Source organism: Strigops habroptila, chromosome 4, assembly GCF_004027225.2.
Source record: "Strigops habroptila isolate Jane chromosome 4, bStrHab1.2.pri, whole genome shotgun sequence".
Taxonomy (NCBI): Eukaryota; Metazoa; Chordata; class Aves; order Psittaciformes; family Psittacidae; genus Strigops; species Strigops habroptila.
This window is the reverse complement of record NC_046358.1, coordinates 76139666-76159670: the sequence shown is the minus strand read 5'-3', so window position 1 is coordinate 76159670 and position 20005 is coordinate 76139666. Positions and strand designations below refer to the sequence as shown.

Genomic DNA, 20005 nt, shown 5'->3' with positions numbered 1-20005 from the left:
AAGTTTGAATGGGATGTGTTCTAGTAAAATGAAGGGAAATTCAGGAAGTATCTTTCTGAGTGGTTAGTGAGTTGGTAGCCAAATGGTTTGATATACTACAATTCACATGAAGAATACAGTGTTAAAGAGTATTTGGTAGCATTTAAAAGCTTAAGTGCTTGCTAGGGCTGGCGAAAGTTATAGTGACTGCTGCTTGTTCTGAAAAGTTTTAATTAAGTAAAACTTAACATACTTGTTTGAAATGCAGTTTTCATCAACTGGACTCAAGCAGAATAATGGTATAAGATACAGTGGTTTAAAGAAGGCACATTTGTACAGGGCAAGTGTTTGTCCTCTAGTACTGACAAAGCCCTTAAACTTTGACTAGGTCATCATAAGCAATAAAAATGCTGTATAAGAATTAAATACCTTAATTTCTTAACAGAACAAAAGTCCATGTTTTGGTTGCTTGTATCCTTGATGTAAGGAATAGTCTATAATGGTGAGGGTCCTGCAGAAACTTGCATGTCTGATTTTTCAATATATGCAAATAGATGTGAATAGTTATGATTTCTTTTACTTCCTCTCTTGTTTATCATGGCTTTTTTCCCCCGTATGCTGAAAGCTGTACTTCTCTGTATAATAACATGTCACAATACAGTAAGGAGTTAGTGCCCTCCTGAAATAGTCTTTGGTTAAGATTGTTGTCAGTCTGTACAATCTGCACTTTATTTAGTCTGGAGCATGATATATAAGAAGTCTTCTCCCTAAATAAATTTGAAATTAATCCAAGTCAGGATATGTTTCTCCTCACTTGTCTTGGTCTTATTTAAGCATTATCATAATACATCTGAGACTGTCTGTTTGAACCATGGCTTCTCTCAGCTACTTTTTAAATTGGATTAAAACTTGTCAAAATACTGTATTTTTTGTTACAAAGAAGGCATTTTGGTAGAATCACCCAATTAGGTGATGTTGAATTACTGTAGTCATTAGGTTCTTGCAAATGGAAAAAGATTTTTTTTTTTTTTTTTTTTGGCAAACGAGAAACTTCCTGAGAACTGAAAACATTGCATGACAGGATCACAAGGAAAACCACTGTAGAATCTGACACATACCAACAATCTCATAGTTTGATTTTGCAATTTATCTTTGTGGTATCAGACAAATGTTTTGGGATTGTTTTGTTTGGTTTTTTTTAATGTATTAACATTGTGTGTCATACGTGATATAATTAGAATCAATTTTATCTGAAATCCAGAAATCTTTTTTGGTGTGATCTTCAAATTTAAGTCCTTTGGGAAGCCTGTGTTAAATTTCAGAAGTTTGGCTAACAGGTCTATGGTCCCCCTTCCTTATTTTATTATATCTTGATGGAAATGACCCGTCTTCTGAAGGATTTTAAGTTTCAAGTTAGGTGACTTTGTGTATGGTAAAATAGGGCAAATTCTTTCCTTGTAACTTCTTGCGGTCTTTATGGCAGTGTTTTCCCTAAACACAAAGAAACTGTTTTGGTTTCTTGCTGTCTTTTGTTACTGACCGCAACATCCTGGTAACTTTGTGGAAAACTTGTGACAGCAGACCTGCATGAAAATCCTGCTGCATGTCACAGGGAAGTGATAAATAAAGATTAAAAGAGCAAATACCCATAAGCAGAAGCTTTGTGATGATACAGTGCTATTTTCGTTCAAGTCTAACAATCATGAAGTGGCTGCTTTTTTATTTGTTATCCAAAACTTTTCTTTGCCTGCAGAATAAATACACTATTCTTTTGGCTAAAGAATACTGATATTGTTTGAGATTAATTTACTGTTGAGAACAGGTTTTGGTTTTTGATGGTAAAGCTTTCTTCTAGTTAAATATAATACTGTAGTGGGAAATGAGGCATACTTCTCATGAAATACATAATGAGCTGTACCTGTGCCTTTGCACACACAGAATAACTTTTTTTAGACAGTTTAAAAATCATCCCTTTCTTACTTTAGGGATACAGCCTACAGAAATGCAAAATCAAGATTGTAAACCAGTGGTACATGAAGCAACATTCTCCTTTTTGAATTTGTAATTAACGTTCAGTCTTATCACAACTGGAGAATGGCCAAGTTGCCAAGGTGTGACATACCGCCTATAAAACCAGAAACCGTTTGGAGTTCAGAGTGCTTAAAAAAATAGTAACAGATTAATTACAAAACAAGGGAGTAATCACAAACCAAACCTATCGTGAGTTAACCTGAGTGAATGGGGATAACACGTTTTTAAGGCAACAAATGATAAAAGTCAAAGTAGGGTAGTGAATGTCAGGGTCTTTGAAGGGCTTAAGGAAGCAGGAGGTATCAGGATGCTGAATGGACACCTTGAAGAAAGAAGCTAAGCTGGTGCCTCCTTAGAGCTTGAAAGGATATTGCATGTCTTGTATGGAGTCAAATCCTGGGATACCAGGGTCAGGACTGAGTGCAAAAACTAAGGTTAATATAGTATGTAATGCAGCTGTTTTAACCTCCTCAAAAAGCGTCTTGTCCTGTGGTTCAGGATGTAGTATTCAAGAACTCAACCACCAGTCTTCTTAAAACAGTTCAGGAACATGGAAAAAAGTCTTCTGTTTATTACTGTTGGGATTTTATACACATTTGATCCCATTTACAGACAGAACTAAAGCAGCGTACTTCTTTATTATGGCATGTTATTAAAGTCTGTCCAGAAACAACAGAATGGTTTGTTGCTGTAACTTTGCCACACCTATTTTTCCTGCTGCTTAAAGTAAGTAGTCTTCTGCTTCCCATCTCCATGCCCTTAATAACGTGAGCAGAGGAGGAAGCGTATCTAAAATTCAGTATGCAGTAGTAAAAGGGTTTGTTGGGTTTTTTTGCTTCTCATAATTCAAAGCATAAAATAAGTTGCTGCATATCCACTTAGCAATTGGAAAAAGCAGTAGGGATTCATTTTCCAGTTAAACCCAGAATTTCAGTTAAATTTTTAAGTTAAAACAGAATTCAAAGACTTTCTGCATTTCATAGCATTTTTGGAGTTGAGTATAACTTCTTAGGACTTTCAAAACTGAATTTTATGTATTTCTTCTGCGAGCAGAAGAGTTTCATGCATGTAATTACTAGTAAGTGAGACAAGCTGAGTCACGAGGTAAGCATGTGCAGGTTTTAACATCTGATGTAATTCCAGCAGGTGAATTTTGTGTTAGTAACAAACAAAAGTGCCTTAGAGCCCTTCTTGTAATGCCTCTACATCTTGTGTCCTTATCTACAAAAGAGCAATTTGAATATCAGCATGATACTGAGGAAGGTTCAAGCGAATAACTGCCTTTGATCATGTTTTGTGGCAACCTGAATTAAAGTATGTGAGATAGGCACAATCAGTAAATGATGTCTAGTGGGTTACTCTCTTAAAGGCTCCCAAGAGCAAAACTGATCTTTATTTCTTTGTTTAAGTATGATTTCTTTTCAGTTTCTTTAGTGTAATGCAGCTCTGGAAACCACTGAAAACATACAGAAATATTGGCAAAGATCATATTTTGGTTTGTCTTCTAGCTATGTATGTTGTATTAAAGTATCAAATGCTTGCAGTGTGTGTATTTTTTTAACCTCTGTGATGAGGTGTTGAACTTTTTGTATTTATACTGCTTTTTCACTTGGTGCGTAATTAAGTTGTGGCCCTCACAGCAGTGGATGTTGTACCTACAAGCCAGCAGTGTAAAAACCCATTTATTGCTAAATGCTGGGAGTTTTTGTGGAAAAATATTGTTGAATACTTGCACTGTTCCTTTGTTCTTCTCCCAAACATTTGTTACTGGCCACTTCTACAGCAACAGAATACAGAGAACTATCAATCTTGGTTTGAGCCACTGTGACCATGCCTGGGTACTGATTCTTTCAGCCACCTACCACTTGCTATAATATGAGTTAAATCTCTAAATATTTTGGTAAAAATAGTCTTTGAACATATGTGAACTCTCAACATAATTTCTTTTTCTCTTCTTGGTTAGTCCTCCGGATGAAAACAGTGTAAAATCCTCACGGAAATTAATCCACTACCTTCTGTGATTTAACTTGCTTTTGTGGCTGCATCTGTGTGAGCAAACGTATGCGCCTGTGTTGCACAGTTGCAACAGTTGCGTGCGTTTCCATCAGCAGCCACGGAAAGTATGTGCAGGCCTTTAGGAATACTGTTCCTCAAATTCTGTAGCAGACAAGCTGTTATATCCCTGCAGCATGGGTGGTGTAAGTTTAAATATCAAACTTGGTTTGGATTTTTTTTCAACCCCTAGAACTCCAAAACCTCAGCAGCAGTGTAAGGTGTTAACTCTAGAGGCTTTGATATGTGGGCTGATCCCTTGAAAAAGGGTTGATGCTGAATTTATGGAGGCTAAGCTTGCAGTACATCTGGGAAGCAGAGGGAGGGAGAAGAAACTCTGTAACAGGGTCACCTGAGAATCTTAGGGTTTTCTGTCTAATGGGATGGGTCTTACCAGTGGTGGTACCTGCTACCTTCATATTGGGGTATATTTATTTTTCAAATACAGTTTAAAATCAGTCACCATAGATAAATCAGGCTCTGCCAGATGATACCTTTCACATTCTCTGGAAGCTTCTAGATGGCATGTAATCCTTAAACGGATAAATGTTCCTGTCCAGATCTCTTGTGTCAGTGTTGCAAGCTTCTGTCAGGCTTCTTGGGTTAAAGTTCGTAAAAGAGATTTATTCAGAGCAAAAGCAGTTCTTTGAAAAATAGTGCTTACTTATATTTGAACTTGTCACTGGTTCAGGGGAAAGAAGCTCAATGGTTTTTAAAGCTCTTCCATCCTGACAGGCTCTTAAACAAGTATCTGTTGTTACCTGGTTTCAGCAATGAAAGTAGGATTTGGGGCCTGTTTTGTGTAGCTAGAGGTCTGCAGCTGCTGGAGGAAAAGCCTTTTCTGCATGTCAGTCTTTCTTAAGATGCCTACAGTAGGTCAGTTTTGTTCTTTTATCCTATTAAAGGGAATCTCTCCAATAAGTTAAGATTAAAAATTGGTTTAAAGGTACCAGAAATAGGAAAAAATAGATCTAAAAGAGTACTTGATGTCTCAAAACAGATGTTTTCTCATCTGTTTTGAGAACTACTGTTGTAAAAGTTTGTCAGTGACACACAAAAGAGAAATGGCAGGGAAGGCTGACATTTTATTTCTGCCTTTGCTAGAGCAGTCTTAAATACCTCCTTGTGTTTCCTGGGTAAGAAATGTTGGCTTTTTTAACCTCTTCCAGGAATTACTACTTGAACACATTTGAGTTCCTCTTAGTTGAACTGACAATCTAAAAAAAGTAATAATGAACTGTCAACTTATGCAAATTTCCCTCTGAATTTGCATCAAAATGCTCAATGACCTAAAACCTGCCTTGGTGAAATTTTTCAGTCTTTAGCTTCCCAAACAACTAATTTCCTAGGAGGTAACTTTCTTGTAGGAATAGCGTTGTACTTATCCACTGATGGCTTTTGGTGGTGGGTTGTTTGGGAGGGTGGTGGTTTGTTTTGTTTTCCCCTTACTGTTATTAAGGCAGAGTGGTTGGGGGGGCTTTTTCAGTTAGAGTCTGTACATCACAAGAGCTGACTGAGGAGTTATCTGAGGATACAGTAACATGGCTTTTTGGGGGCGGAAACATGAGTTCTCAGGTGAAATAAAAGGATAATTTCTAAATGAGATTTGCCACAAGAAGACTTGTGATTGTTTTGATTTAGGGTACCAAACTGTTTTCCATACTCTGTAGAAAGATTAGGCTGTGCCTTAGAAGGGTTTTGATTTTTTATTTTCTTTTTTTTTCAATAGGACCACATGTAAATTTTTACATTTAAGGGAATAGTTCAAGTTTTCTTGCTGGTGTAGAATGGTTATGAAAACAAAGAGACAAATCATTCAGTTGGGCTGAAGTGGCACATACTTAATTTTTTATCTAAAGCATTATAATGAGCACTTGAACACCTCGCACCTTTCAAATCCTTCTTGCCTTCCAGTGCTTTTTCTTTCATTATTCATGAGGAAAAGTTCTGACTTTCCTTGTGGAGAGAAAAATGGATCTATCAATAACAAAATCCACATGGCAATTGAGTTTTCTCTTGGGTTATTTTAGACTACTAGTATGTTCTGATTTTGTATATTTTGTGTTCAGAATATTCAACATACTGTTATTTTTAAATGAGTATGCACAGACTAGTTGAAAGAATCTGGGTGAATGAATTTGTATTGAGGATGTTGTGGGGACACTAGTAAGATAAATGTTTTTTTTTCTGAAAAGTTGTTATCTTTTTTTCCTGAAAGATGGTGGACCCTACCTTAGCAGAAATGGGAAAGAATCTGAATGAAGCAATGAAGATGCTAGAAGACAATCAAAGGTATGTGCAAAGGATAATAACTGCAAAAACAATACCTGTTTGTGCTAAGGGGAGGATTATTAATGTTGCTGTCAAGAAGCAGGAAAGAAGTAATTTTCCTAATAGTTTAAGGTCATACTGTCATTCTGAAGCTTACACCTGAACAAATTACCATCGTTTCTCAAATGATGGGATTTTAAAAAGAAATGTATGTATTTTTATGCATGTTCTGTAATATTTAGAGCAAGTCCAGTGACTATTTTTTTCAGAGATGTTAGATTTTTTTTCTTATTGCTGTGCAAGTAACTTTTAATTCCTGTATATGTGACAGTCTTTTGTAAGTTTGATGTTTTCTGTTAAAGAGCTAAACCCTCAAAACTTAGGAACACTTCACTTTGAGCTCAATTCTTGCATAGGTCTCACCTGATTTATTTATGAACCTGTTGTCAGTGAAATAGATTGAAACAATGTCAAAACATATTTCTGCAACTCAAAGCCAATACATATTTGATGTTATAAACCAGAAACTAAATACATAGTTTACTCTTGGTCTTTAACATAGAAAAGTGGAGGAGGAAAATGAAAAGAAGTATGCACGGAAGGATATTCCTGGACCACTCCAAGGCAGGTAGGCACAATTTTTAGCTAATGCTATTTAGTTTTCAGAATTTGTAATGCACATGTAACATGTTTGTTTTCCAAGCAACTTCTATATTAATGCAAACATGAAAATTTGCCAGGTGTTATGTCAATTTTTTCCATGCTCACACAGTGGAAGGAAGGGGAAGATTATCATCATGCCAGTTATTTCTATACTCACATAGGTGGAATTAAAAAAGATTGCTTGTCCTTGGTGACTGAAATTTTGAACTGTTGGAATCTAATGAAGTATTGGTCCCTACAGCTGTGATTGAGGCTTAGGCATAGATATACTTGTGCTATAGAAAAAGAGGTATTAAAACACCCATTAAAAAAAACCAACAAAACAAAACAAAACCCTGAGACTGATAAGGTAGAAAACTTTTTCAAAAACAACCACCACAAAATAGCACAGCTTTTCAGCACAGCTGTCTTTAAAAATTATATGGGGCTGTTGTGCATAAGGCAGGTAAGATCATTGTACCTGAGAACTAAGAATTAAATTGGTCGTAGCCTCTTTGGAAGATGATCCTGCAGGAGTCCAAGCTAGCACTTCAGAAAGTACTGCAAAATTTATTTGAGTCTTTCTTTTGTGTATATAACCTAAGCTTGGTTTTGAGTGGAGACACTGAATTAGCTCTTCTAAGAATAAAAAGCAATTTCAGCTGTCAGAGTGTAAATTCTTATACTACTGTAAATTTTACTTGGAATTATACAAGTTGAAGTGTCGTGGGTCTCTTCTAGTTTTGCTATATTAGAGTGCATCATGTCAGAAGTCTAATGTAGCTTTTATTTGCCAGAGACTGATATTTGTAGGTTATTGCTTAAGAGATGTGCCGAATTTGTGAGCTGAAGCTGGGTTATGTAAAGAGAAACTTGGATCCTTAGCTACTACATTACTTCGCTGTGTAGCAATAAGCAATTAAACATTGCCAAGACAAACTTTTCAGTCCAGATTTTCTTAGATGTATTTTTCTGAGAGTCTGAGTTCATACTTATTGACGTGTCTTACTATAATTAAGTAGGGTTTTGAATTAATTGATTCAGCAACTCTGTCTTCATGATCTGTTTTTCTGAGAGCAAGGAACTGTTTTTGTTGCTATACAAGTGCCGTGTCTGAAATGGCCTCTTTGTTAGATGCTGGCACTTACCTTTCTTGTGGTTTTTCTTTTCCCCTTCCTGGTATGCCAGTGGCCAGGATATGGTGAGCATACTTCAGTTGGTTCAGAACCTAATGCATGGAGAGGAGGAAGAGGAAACCTCACAGACCTACCGGTAAAGCCAATATGAATTATTGTATGTGAAAGATACCTGATTTTGTTACATTCTGATTATTATAGAACTTACACATGTAAGTATTTTAAACTGTAAAGATATTATGCAACCATGCAACTTTTTAAAGGCAGATTAGATTATATAGTGAGCCCTGATTTCTGATATGACAGCTCATTTTGTTTTCTACTTTCTGAAAGTTGTTTTAAGTCTGAAAGTCTTATAAAACTTTGAATACCAATAAATTTTTTTACCATCTCTCCCTGTAGATTAAAAAAAAAAAGGAAAAATAAAATTTGTTTCCATTTTTCTGTGAAATGGAAATAATGCTAACTAATCTGCAGAAGATTATTGAAAAATAACAATTGAAAAACAGTTTGGAAATTAAAAAAACAACCAAACAAAAAAAACCCAACAAACTGATGAAAGCTGAGCCTCTAAAGATAAGTAATCTCCTGGGTTTTGTCTGCATGAGGAGAGAAAGGTATGTGTTTAATGCACTTTGAAGTCCCAAAGCAGATAAGGTGCTTAGTTCCAGTTTATGCTAGCGGATTGGCGAAGAAAGAACCTGAGGTGATGCCGTACACAGCTAGGCCAAGTGAAGTGCAAGTGCTTTTGTCTGTACTGGCGCTTCAGTATGTAATGCACAATGGCAGGAAGGTGGCTGTGATATACTGTACTTCTCTGCTAAATATTTAAAATTGCATGTCAACGAATTCTGCTACTCTACAGTAAAAACATGCAAATGTAAAATTACTGTAACGTTCATGACTTGTATTTAGTTGGCAGTTACTCTGTTCTGGCTTGCAGACTTCAAAACGTTGGTGAACAGGGTCACATGGCTCTACTGGGACATAGTTTGGCTGCTTATATATCAGTGCTAGACAGGGAAAGACTGAGAAAACTTACAACAAGGATCCTTTCTGATACTACTCTCTGGCTCTGCAGGCTGTTCAGGTGAGTCACTGTGAAGAACTTACATATGACTAAGCAGTGGTAATTGTTTAAAAACATGTGTGACTGCACTGAGGATGTCAACAAAAGAAACCATTATGCCACAAGCTTAGAAATATTCTTAGAAAGATTTGAAAGACATCACATAATTAAAAAAAAGAAAGAAAAAGAAAAAAAGAGGAGACTCGTTGAATGCAGGAACTTGCTAGTAATATGATTGCCATAAAAAATCCTTTTATATGGGCTGTATGGCGGAACTAAGGGCCAGAGTCCAGTTGCAGACATACAGTTTGTCAAACGTTTAACTACATTCCTGTTACATTCTTGTTTCTTGAGGCATATGCTATGTTGCTGAGGCTTGGCATACATCATATTTTTAAAAGATGTTTTCAGTTAACTTTGCTCTTCTTGGATCTAGTTTATTTTTCCAGGGATGGTAGGTGACCCTGTGAAATTTACAGTACACTGAAGGTTTTCATAAATGCCTGTATCATCATGTAGCATAGATATCTTAAACCATTCCATATGAGAAGAATTGGAAGTGAACTGTGTGAGGGTGTTGGGAAGGGGGAGATATTAACTGATAAGAAGTTCCTTTTTTTTTTTTCTCTTCTTGAAGCAAAAAAAAAAAAACAAAACCCAACTAAAACCCACAACAGTATTTGCACATCAGGTAGTCTCTGATAACTTGTGATATTTCAGGGCCTTCATGTAAACTTGTTGATAAATGCCACTCTTACATTGTGCAAGAACACTGACTTACGTGTTGCACAAAAATGCTGAAAGAAGAACCTAACTTGCAAGTTGCGTAATAAATTGACATACCTACTACTTTCATTGTTGCTCTTTTCTATAGATAAGACAGCTGAGGGATTGCCCTTGATGTGGAGCACTCTTACCTTACCTTTTCTTTGGTTATTTTGCTCTGGTTTCGTGACCGTAAATGTCAATGTGCTGATCTGAGTTTGATTCTTAGAAGGGTTAAAAAGGGTGGGTGAGGAGCAGACACATTCCCCCACATGCTCATGAGCCCCAAGGAAGCATGCCTAATAAATCAGATTGAAGGCAAAATAGCTATAAAATCATTAAAATATTCCTGGGGAAAAAATACACTTCATTTATGTAACTCACATATTTAAAACCTTTGGAAAATTGTCTTCCAGTGTGCTGAATAGATTGTAGTAAACTCTGGTCTTATTTTCAAACTCGCTAAATACAAATGGAATCAGTAAATCTGGGTATTAGAAAATACCTTAATTTGTGATTTGATAATAAAGTTTGCCATTTTCTGCCCATTTACCTTATTTCATGTGTCTTATTCCAATTTTACCAACTGAACAAATGTCAGGTTGCATTCTCCTTAAAATTAGCAGTTCAGAATTTACATATGTGTTAAAAACAGATGAAGCCTTTTGTGTGTTTCCTCCCCCACTCTTTGCTCTTAGTAAGCAAAGTTTTGAATTCTGTAAAGGCAATTCTTAGGAATCCACATGTGTTTTCTTTCTCGCTTTATATCTGAATCTAAATGACAACATATACTAGGTTTCCCTCATTGTTAATCTCAGCTTGTCTTGTAAAAGTTTCCTTCTATTCTACTTCATCCTGGGAAAACAGAAGTGTTTTAAATCTGTCATTTTTGTCCTCTTGTGAGCTCCTTTTGCTGGTTAGTGTTATGTGTTGGTCACTAAACTGTTTATTGGTTTTGTTGGTCATATTTACTCAGCTTTTCTTGCAGGTATGAAAATGGATCAGCATATTATCATGAAGATGATCGTGAAGGTCTCCTAAAAATCTGTCGACTTGTTATTCACACACGCTATGAAGATTATACAATAGAAGGATTTAACGTGCTATATTCTAAGCAGCCTGTCATATACATTAGTTCTGCAGCTAGAACAGGCTTGGGCCAAGCTCTCTGCAATCAGGTAAAGTGAATTGGTTGGGGTTTTAGCTGCAAGTAGAACCTACCTGGCTTCATATTGCCTACTTGAAATTTAGATTTTGAAAATACATTCAAACTTTTCCTGCAGGAGGCTGGTATTTGCAGCACAGTCTGGTACATTACTGGCAGCAGTCTTGTAAACTGGCTGGGGCCAATGAAAGTTTTCCTTTAGATCCATGTGCCTGCCTGGAACTTCCACTGCTAGAAGTGAAGATTTCTCTAAGGTTTTTCCCAGTGCCCTTATTTTGACTGAATTCGTGTATCCCCAAACAAACGTAACTTTGGTGATTTTGAAAACAAACTTATTTTTCTTCATGGTAGAAACAATGGCAGTGTGACTGAACAGCAACACGACAGAGGATGGGAGGGGAAGGAAGGCTTCACATTCTGTTAAATGAAAGGATAAAAACAAACTACTCTGTAACTGTGGTTCTCTTAATTTGCTGAATCTTCTGTTCAGTGATGGGTATGATCAACTAGATTTGACTTGTCTAGTGATCTTCCAAGTTAAAAATCAAAATATGAGAGACCTTGATTCCCCAGCTCCTCTGCATGTTAATGATGCAAAAGTTATCTGCAATTTGCCTCCCTATCAAAGGAAGAACTTGAGACTTTCAAGCATGAATAGTCAACTGAGCTGTATGATCAAAGTGGGCAGATTGCTCTCTACTCAGTAGTGAAGTGGCTGTGAACCTCTGGTGGAACTTGCCCCATGCACAAAGCACGTGTTTGCTTACAGGATGAATTAATTGCAGGGGTGGCCAAGGAAAGAGGATTGAGTTTAGGCTATTTTACAGAGCATGGGTGGCTCATTAGAGAAACTGAATGCACTTGATGCACTAACAAAAAGGTGACTTTTTTTTCCCAGTTTCTCCTGTGCTTTCTGTTCTCTGCTATTAATTTGATTAGAAGTTTTAGCAGGAAATGTACTTTATAATGTAACATCCAGCTCTTTATTGTAATTTTTACTACTTTTTTGTATCACTCTCTATATATTTCTGTGGACACTTTAAATAAGTATGTCTTGGTTGTTGAAATTCCATCATTTTTATTGCAGCTAGGATTACCCCTTTCTTGCATGTGCCATGTGCCTTGTAACACTATGTTTGGATCTCAGCACCAAATGGTAAGTTAGTCATCTTAAAGAGCTCTTTTGATTTTATGGGGTGGTTTTGATTGTTTTGGTTTGTGTTTTGGGTTTTTTAAGCCTAGTTAAATGAATGTCAAGTATATTGTTAGGAAAAGCTTATTAATGTACTTACTTTTTCAACCTCTACATCTTCTGTCTTATAAGTGTACAAATTGTAGATCGAAATAATCCGAAGAGCCAGCAGGTTGCATCTTGGTCTTGTCATTCGCAAGATATTTCTAATGGCATATAGTAAGATGATTTTTAGTCCAGGATATAGAATATGTGTAGTTGGAGGTATGTTTACAAACTACACAGTATATTTGTGTTGTATTTTTCACAAATGCCTTATCTGGCCTTCAGGTTATTTTACTTTTGAGAAGAAGAAACTGCAAGCCACAAGCAAAGACATTAAGAATGTCTTCCAGAACTTCAGAATGCTGTCCATTTTCACTCTGTATGCATTTTTTTCCAGTTCAGGAGAAACAATCCTGTGTGGTTTGACAAACATATTTATAAATACATATATTTTTGTTATTGATAACAGGATGTTGCTTTGTTGGATAGAGTGATTAAAGATGATGTCGAGTCTGGAAAACTGCCTTTGTTGCTTGTGGCAAATGCTGGTAAGTGCTGTGGACAAACAATAATTTTAAAAGCACTTTATATTGTGAATATGTATAAAATCCAAAATAAAAATATGTTAAACAGCTTAGTGGTTACATGTCAAGAAATATCAGGAAATATCATAATGACCACACGATAATTATCTGACTAGAGGAGTATTTATTTAATTGATTTAAAGCTGTATTGTACTGCTGCAGATCTGCTTGTCAGTTGATATATTGATATGACTAGAACTTATGTTAGTGAATGCAAATCTCATGCTGAAAATCAGGTTCACATTAACACTTCAGAATTTTTTGATGGATATGCCATAGTTTTAGCTTTAGAAGTTAATTAAAAAAGTTAAACTTTAGAAGTTTTCTTGTTAATTAAACAGAACTGCTCATGAGCAAAACTTATTTTGAATATGAATGAAGGTGGTGATTGTTACATGCTTTGCATCTGGAAAAATATCTGGGATGTTAATCTTGTTTTAGTTTCCTTTCATTGAAGTCATATTTTGAACATATTAAAAATATCTGCATTTCTTATCTGAGGCTGCTCAGTCTTTTAGTGCCAAGGACATCTAACTTTCTAAGTATTTTTTTACATATATTTATATGTAAAAATATAAATATGTAATGATGTATTTATATTTTATATAAAGAATATAATTTAATAACGATATGTAAATATGTATTAATATAATGAATAGCAATAAATATAATATATAAAAATAATATATAAATAAATATTTAAAAATACATTACCTTTTACAAACAAAACAAGTATCTTTAGGTTTTTTTGTCTAGAATTCCAATTGCTCATAAGTAGCAATGCACCAGATACTAATATTGTGTAGTGGGCTCTTTGAAAACATCCTCTGTCCTGCTCTTGTGTGACTTTTTTGACAACAGTACAAGAGGTCCTTTTATGTAGAGTCCTAGCCTGCAGGCTTATCCTTTGTCATTGCCTTCTTTCCTTTTCCACAAAGGAACACCAGGTGCTGGGCACACAGATAAACTTGGCCGACTGAAGGAACTTTGTGAGCAGTATAACATGTGGCTCCATGTAGAAGGGTATGAAACTTAATGTTTATTTCTGTAGAACTACATTCATTAACAAGAATAACAGACAGCACATAATCCTACAGCTAACCAGCTAGTAGAGAGCCATAGGACCATCTTTATCTTTGTCATATTAAGCATTTTAAATATATAATTTTGTCACAAATTGTTTTACATGTATGGGAATAATTAATTGGAGTGGTTATTTTGGCATAGGTGGAATATGAATTAAAAGACCTTATAGGACAAGTCATGGGAGACATTATACAGTGATTATTGAGAATGAGAAAGGAAAATGAAACGAGTGTGGAAGAGATGACACTTCAATGAGGGTTGTCAAGAAGACTGCTGCAAGTGTGCAACCTAGCTAGGGGAGGATTAAACCAAAAGGAAAAAAAGTTTTGAGAACTTAGACAATGTTAATGAAGACTCCAGTGCTCTAAGATTTAAAAATTTTTTTTTTTTTTGTTAGTATTTCATTGTACAGTGTTATATTTGCATCCTGTTTATTTCTGATGCCAAATCAATGCCAAGTTATGAGTAGGATTTTGGGGGATGATTTCCCCAAAGGTTGGACTGAAACATTTTTAGGTTGAAATGGATTTTTACTTTTGAGTTTTCAATTTTGGAAAACCAAGTAGCAACATCTACTGCATTGTTAATGAAAAATACACAAACAAAAATTACCTCCCTTTACACGTAAACATGAAATATTTCAACTGAAGATTAAAATACTATTTGTTAATACATGTTTAATATCTGCTAAACCCACTTTCTTTTTCTAGTGTGAATTTGGCAACTTTGGCCTTGGGTTATGTCTCCTCTTCTGTGCTGGTATGTTTTACTATATCTAGAAACTTAATGATGTGCTCTAGATTTTAAGGTCATGATCTTATTAAAATTTATATGGCTTATATTCTGCTCATTGTAATAAACTTCAGGCTGCTACAAAATGTGACAGCGTGACACTTACTCTGGGTTCCTGGCTGGGCCTCCCGGCTGTACCTGCAGTGACACTCTACAGACATGAGGATCCATCTTTGGTATGTTCAACTTCTCAATCGTTGTTCTCAAAGTCTTGAAATTGTAATTTTGATCATGGTGTAGTGTCTTCTTATTCACAAGCATCTAAATTATAATTTGCAAATCTCCCCTATTTAAGCTGTGACATATTTCATAAGCTGCAAAAATGGAATAATTGAAGAGAGGTTAATAGTCGTTTGTTTATTGTTTATTTTCCTCTTTAGTCCTTAGCAGCTGGGCTGACATCGAGTCAGCCTGTAGAGAAGCTCCGAGCCCTGCCACTGTGGCTCTCCTTGCAGTACCTGGGCCACGATGGGATTGTGGAGAGGATAAAGCATGCCTCGCAACTAGTAAGCAACAGCACGTTATTTATGGATACTTTGCTGCTTAGAGTATGGGTTGGAGACTGTTCTTAAGAATCCTCACCATCTGATATAACAGTTCGAGTCTCCAGTCAGAAACGGAGTTCAGATAGCAAGGACAGTACAAGTGATACCCAGAACACAGTTATACTTAGGAATGTTTTTGTAATACATCTTTTTTCATTATTTGATGCACTGTAGAAGAATCAACTAAAAATACTGTAGTTGTTGACAGTATAGCATATTGGTTCATACTTTGTTACAAATTATGAAAGCAGAGTAAAAAGTGTTTGGGGAAGGGATGTGCTTTTACTATTAGATAGTGGGGTTTTTTTTAAATGAGGACTTAACCTTTGTTGTTTCTGAACAGTGAAGTAATAAAATCACTTCATTTCTGTCACTTCTCTATTTAAACTATTTTGCTTGAAAGCTGTTCAGAGAAAGACTTTCTTATTTTCCTACTCTACTTGGCATTGTATTGATTTAAGTAATAGTAAATTATAAATGCCTGACAAAAACGCCTTCAAAACATTTCTTCAGATACAGTGGAAATTGCACTGGTTTTGAAGTTGAATCCTTACCGTAGCAAAACCCAATATAATGTGTTAGCTAAAAAATGCATTGTTTATTGGCAAAGAATTTTTTCCTGAAAGGTACAGCATTTACAAGAAAATCAAAGAAAGGCAAAATGGAAAGTTTCTGTAACGGTTAGTGAAGAAGCTATTGGCATGAAAGACCTAAAAGAGTGACAAAGTACCATTAGTCATTAAAATTGTGTCATCTAAGATTGATCTTAGCTTTTATACTAGCCTATTAATAGCCTAAAACCACAATTTAAGAATATCTTTTCTACTGAAAATAATTTAGAAAGCCATCCAACCCAGTTGCTATGGTAGCAATGAGAAAATTAACAATTCTGCTACTTACTGTGCTTTAGTTAGTCAACAGAGTTATAAGATCTCTGGAACTTTGTCAGCAAATTTACAAATAAGAACTGGATGAATTGCTGACGTGTGGTTGGGGTTTGTTCAGAAATAGAAATTGTGATAGTGACTGTTTAATGTTTTTCAGAATAACTTCCAATTTCTAAAATTGTGCATTTGTCTCTTCCTTCTGTTTCCCTTCTGCTGTGGTCTTCTAGAGTCAAAGGTTGCTGGAGAACTTGAAAAACCTGGATTTCATTAAAACTTCGGTACAGTCTACATTTAATACTTTGGTTGCTTAGCTTAGTCTTTGCTCATTAAATGATAAGAATAACTGATAAAAAAGTATTTAACAGTATTACTGAAATCATAACCACTGTTTTGAAGATGCTTGATATCTTTCTAGTTAAGTTCTGGTGTTTAGTGAAATTGTGTGGCTTGGTTGTGTGTGACCTCTAGATTGTATTTGTTCCATTGCTGTGTGCTCATGCACTCAGTGGAGCTGGCAGAACAACATCCAGCGATTGTTTCCAGAGGTTGATTTAGTTCCATTTAAAGCATGGATTTGTTCACTAATACATTCATGAAACCAGTTTCCATAAGCCTCCCTAATACATTCTGACTGTATCTTACCCTGCTGTTGAGATGATGATATGAACCCTGTGAAATTGTATGCAAAAACTATCTCTGCTGAGGTTTTTACACCAGAAATAGCTTTAGAAATTGTATTAATCATTCCAAATTCAGTTTCTGTGAAATGTCCTGTTTAACAGGATCTGATGGTTTTATTCCCCCTCCACTCCCAATTTTAATTGACACTTCATGTATAGAAAATAGTCAGCTTGGTTCTCTGGAGCAATAGATAATTCATGGATCATTCTGAGTGAGAACAACCATTTTTGTAAAGGTTGTTTTTCCAAGAGTATTAGCGGCCTTGGGAGTTCAAGTTACTGTAGCACTTCCCGCTTCTACTTAAATCTTATAAGTTTAGGATTGTGAAATGTAGCCTCAGACTGCCTCCAGAAGCTGCCCGGTTCATTTCCCTTATCCCCAAAGCAAGATCAATTATAGTCTTGTTATTCCTGCTGGAAATTTTTTGATGTTCTCTCATGATTCTGGGGCGATTTCCAGAAGAATTTTTTAACGTTAATATCTGAAAATACTTAAAGCTAAATAAACTATTTAATACAGTATATTTGCTAATGAACATGGTTAGGTGTCTTGTTTTATAGTGCCCAAATTTTAATTACACATACCTTAAATCAGTACAATTCTGCTTAAACTGAGTAATGATTTACTTTCCTGTGTTTACAGATATGTTTACTTGCACTCCTAGAGTTAACTTCTAATACTGAGATACTGTGAACATTGTTACTGCTGTCAAAACAAAATGCTCTGCTTTGCTCAGCAGCCTAATGAATTATACACAGTGTTAAATCCTTAAAAAGAAAAGTGAAAATATATTTAACTTTTTTTTTTTTCCCTTAAGGTTGAAGATGAGCTGAGTTCACCAGTGGTGGTTTTCAAGTTCTTCCAAGCATATTCAAATAGAGGTATGTGATTTATTTAAAGACAAAACAAAATAAAAAAATCCCCTCTCTTTTAAAAAAAATATTAACTACTAATTCATAAAATGAGTTTGAAGTAAATGTTATATACTTCTCTTGTGTAACATGTTTTGAAAAAGGCTGTGAATGCTGGTTGTAATCTGGTGATAGAATCCATGTATGTGATAGCTTCTTTTTTTAGATAGACTGCAGTGTTTTAAATTTTCATAACAAGTCATTTTCTGCCTTCTTGAGTGAGGAGAGATTTGCATATGATTTTGATCTTGAGAGCAGATGCTGGAAGTCTCATAAGCTGCAAGCTGTGTTTGAGTGTACTGATGGGGGAAGATCTTCCTTGGTTTTGTGACAGGATTTTGCTTTGTGAAAACACTGGTTTTATTTGCATTGGGGCATTTGAACCTCAAAACTTAATTATTTTACTGTTTGTTTCCTGATTTATTACTTAGTATTTGTCATGTTCAGCATACCTTTAAAGAAAAATAATAATCCTTGTTAGTCTGCTTGAGGTCCAGTACATCATGTAGATGTGTTACACTACCTAGGAAGTGTAATTGTCTTTTATCTAAATTTTAGGTTGCCTTTTGTTTAATTAAGTAAATAAAAATCCACTTCTGTGATTCTTATATCTTTGGATTCAGATCAAACCTCACATGCTGCACAGGCCTCAACTATTCAGCACCCCATAATAAGCAACGAAAGACACGTTTATGACACTTTCAATCAGTGGGTAAGAATGGATGCTTTTTCTCTTTAGGTAAAAAGAAGTGACAGTGGGATGCTTCCAGGGGTTCATCAGTAACTATCAAATCTTTGGTGGACTTATTTGATAGTTCCTCTTGACCCGATATCGGTTGCAAATCTAGTGGCCATTCTGGATCTAAAAGATGAATTTGCTCTGAGGCAAAGTTGCTTTCACATTTCTGATTATTTTACATGTAATTACTACTGAAATTATATCTTAAGCTGTTGGTAGTGGATTATTTTCCTTGGTCTGTGGGAATATGTGAAAACTCCAGAACTTTTAAAATCAGCTGATGCTTCATTGCCAGTGTGTGTGTATTCACAAATAGACAGTCTTTTCCAGATCTGAAGAGAATTAATTCTAGAAACCTATGCTTTCAGAGACCTGAGCACGTAATTATTTATAGCTATTTTGGATCAATTGCATAGTAATCATGGCATACTGAACAACAGTGACAGTTTGGTAGAAACTCCTGACTTGTAACACTTGTAGCTTATCCTGAATTTTCATGATTTTAAGTATATGCCAAACCGTGTCACATCACCAGCAAGCTAAAGTATTTTGCTACAAGAAATGATTTTGAGAAATACAGAAAACTGTTTAGCATGTGGTTCTCCTTAACTATGGGAAGGGTCTAGGCCTGAGTCAGTGGCTGTTGGACCATGCTTCATGCATCTCTAACTGCTGTATCCCTTCAGCTAGGAGAGCAGCTGGCACAGCTGGTTCCAGCAAGCGGCGTAGATGTGGTGGAACTAGAAGATGAAGGCACGTGTGTGCGTTTTAGCCCACTAATGACTTCTGCAGGTAACAGTCACTTAATTCAGCCACATGTAAAAAACTGGGATTTACTATAGAATTGTACAATAATCGCCTGCTGTAGAAGCTCAAGAAAATCCTCAGTGTATTTTCCTATGGTAAGGATTTTCTTACAAACAAAACTATTTCAGTTTTATCATCCTGCTCTGCCCTGGCAATGGGTGCATCAGTGGTAGCTCAGCTGTTATAGGTGACATTGCCTTGCTACCTCTGCACAGAAAGTCTTCTACTGATCACTTTAAATTCATTAGGAAACCCAAAGGGAGAAGCGCTTGGTTTCTAACAGTTATAAAAGAAATATGAAGGATGAATCATCTCTACGTTTCCTTCTCTCAGATCCTTAACACAAGATGCTTGACCTTTCTACACAGGTATTTCAACACTGAAATGGTGCTTGTGTTCAAAATACAGCTACTTAACTAGAAGGGTTGTTTACTAAACCTCTAGGTTTTTCTATAATTACCTGACACTGATGGGAGAGGATCCTGATGTACACAGAAAAGTAGATTTGGAATAAAACTACTTGGTGATGCTGTGACATTTTGTTTTGGGTTTTACACTAGCATGGAAGCTGACTCGTCATCTGTTTGGCTGTGGGAAGAAGAATTTTTCTGCTGCTAGCTACTGAT

At 35.7% G+C, this 20005-nt stretch overlaps 1 protein-coding gene across 3 annotated transcripts in view; it reads left to right on the top strand.

The window, feature by feature from the left end:
- PDXDC1 (pyridoxal dependent decarboxylase domain containing 1) overlaps positions 1-20005 on the top strand; it is a 29760-nt gene that overhangs the window by 1218 nt on the left and 8537 nt on the right. Inside the window, exons 1-16 of one of the 3 annotated variants that reach the window (XM_030484318.1) lie at positions 3613-4364; positions 6281-6354; positions 6896-6961; positions 8164-8247; positions 9055-9201; positions 10934-11123; positions 12198-12266; positions 12817-12895; positions 13870-13954; positions 14728-14776; positions 14884-14985; positions 15190-15315; positions 16469-16519; positions 17740-17803; positions 18457-18545; positions 19259-19364. In XM_030484318.1, coding sequence (XP_030340178.1) covers positions 4347-4364; positions 6281-6354; positions 6896-6961; positions 8164-8247; positions 9055-9201; positions 10934-11123; positions 12198-12266; positions 12817-12895; positions 13870-13954; positions 14728-14776; positions 14884-14985; positions 15190-15315; positions 16469-16519; positions 17740-17803; positions 18457-18545; positions 19259-19364 — 1399 coding nt within the window. In that variant the 5' untranslated portion in view covers positions 3613-4346. Of the gene's footprint in view, positions 1-3612; positions 4365-6280; positions 6355-6895; positions 6962-8163; positions 8248-9026; positions 9202-10933; positions 11124-12197; positions 12267-12816; positions 12896-13869; positions 13955-14727; positions 14777-14883; positions 14986-15189; positions 15316-16468; positions 16520-17739; positions 17804-18456; positions 18546-19258; positions 19365-20005 lie in introns of those variants that run through there. The other 2 variants (XM_030484317.1, XM_030484319.1) reach the window with 2 other exon arrangements.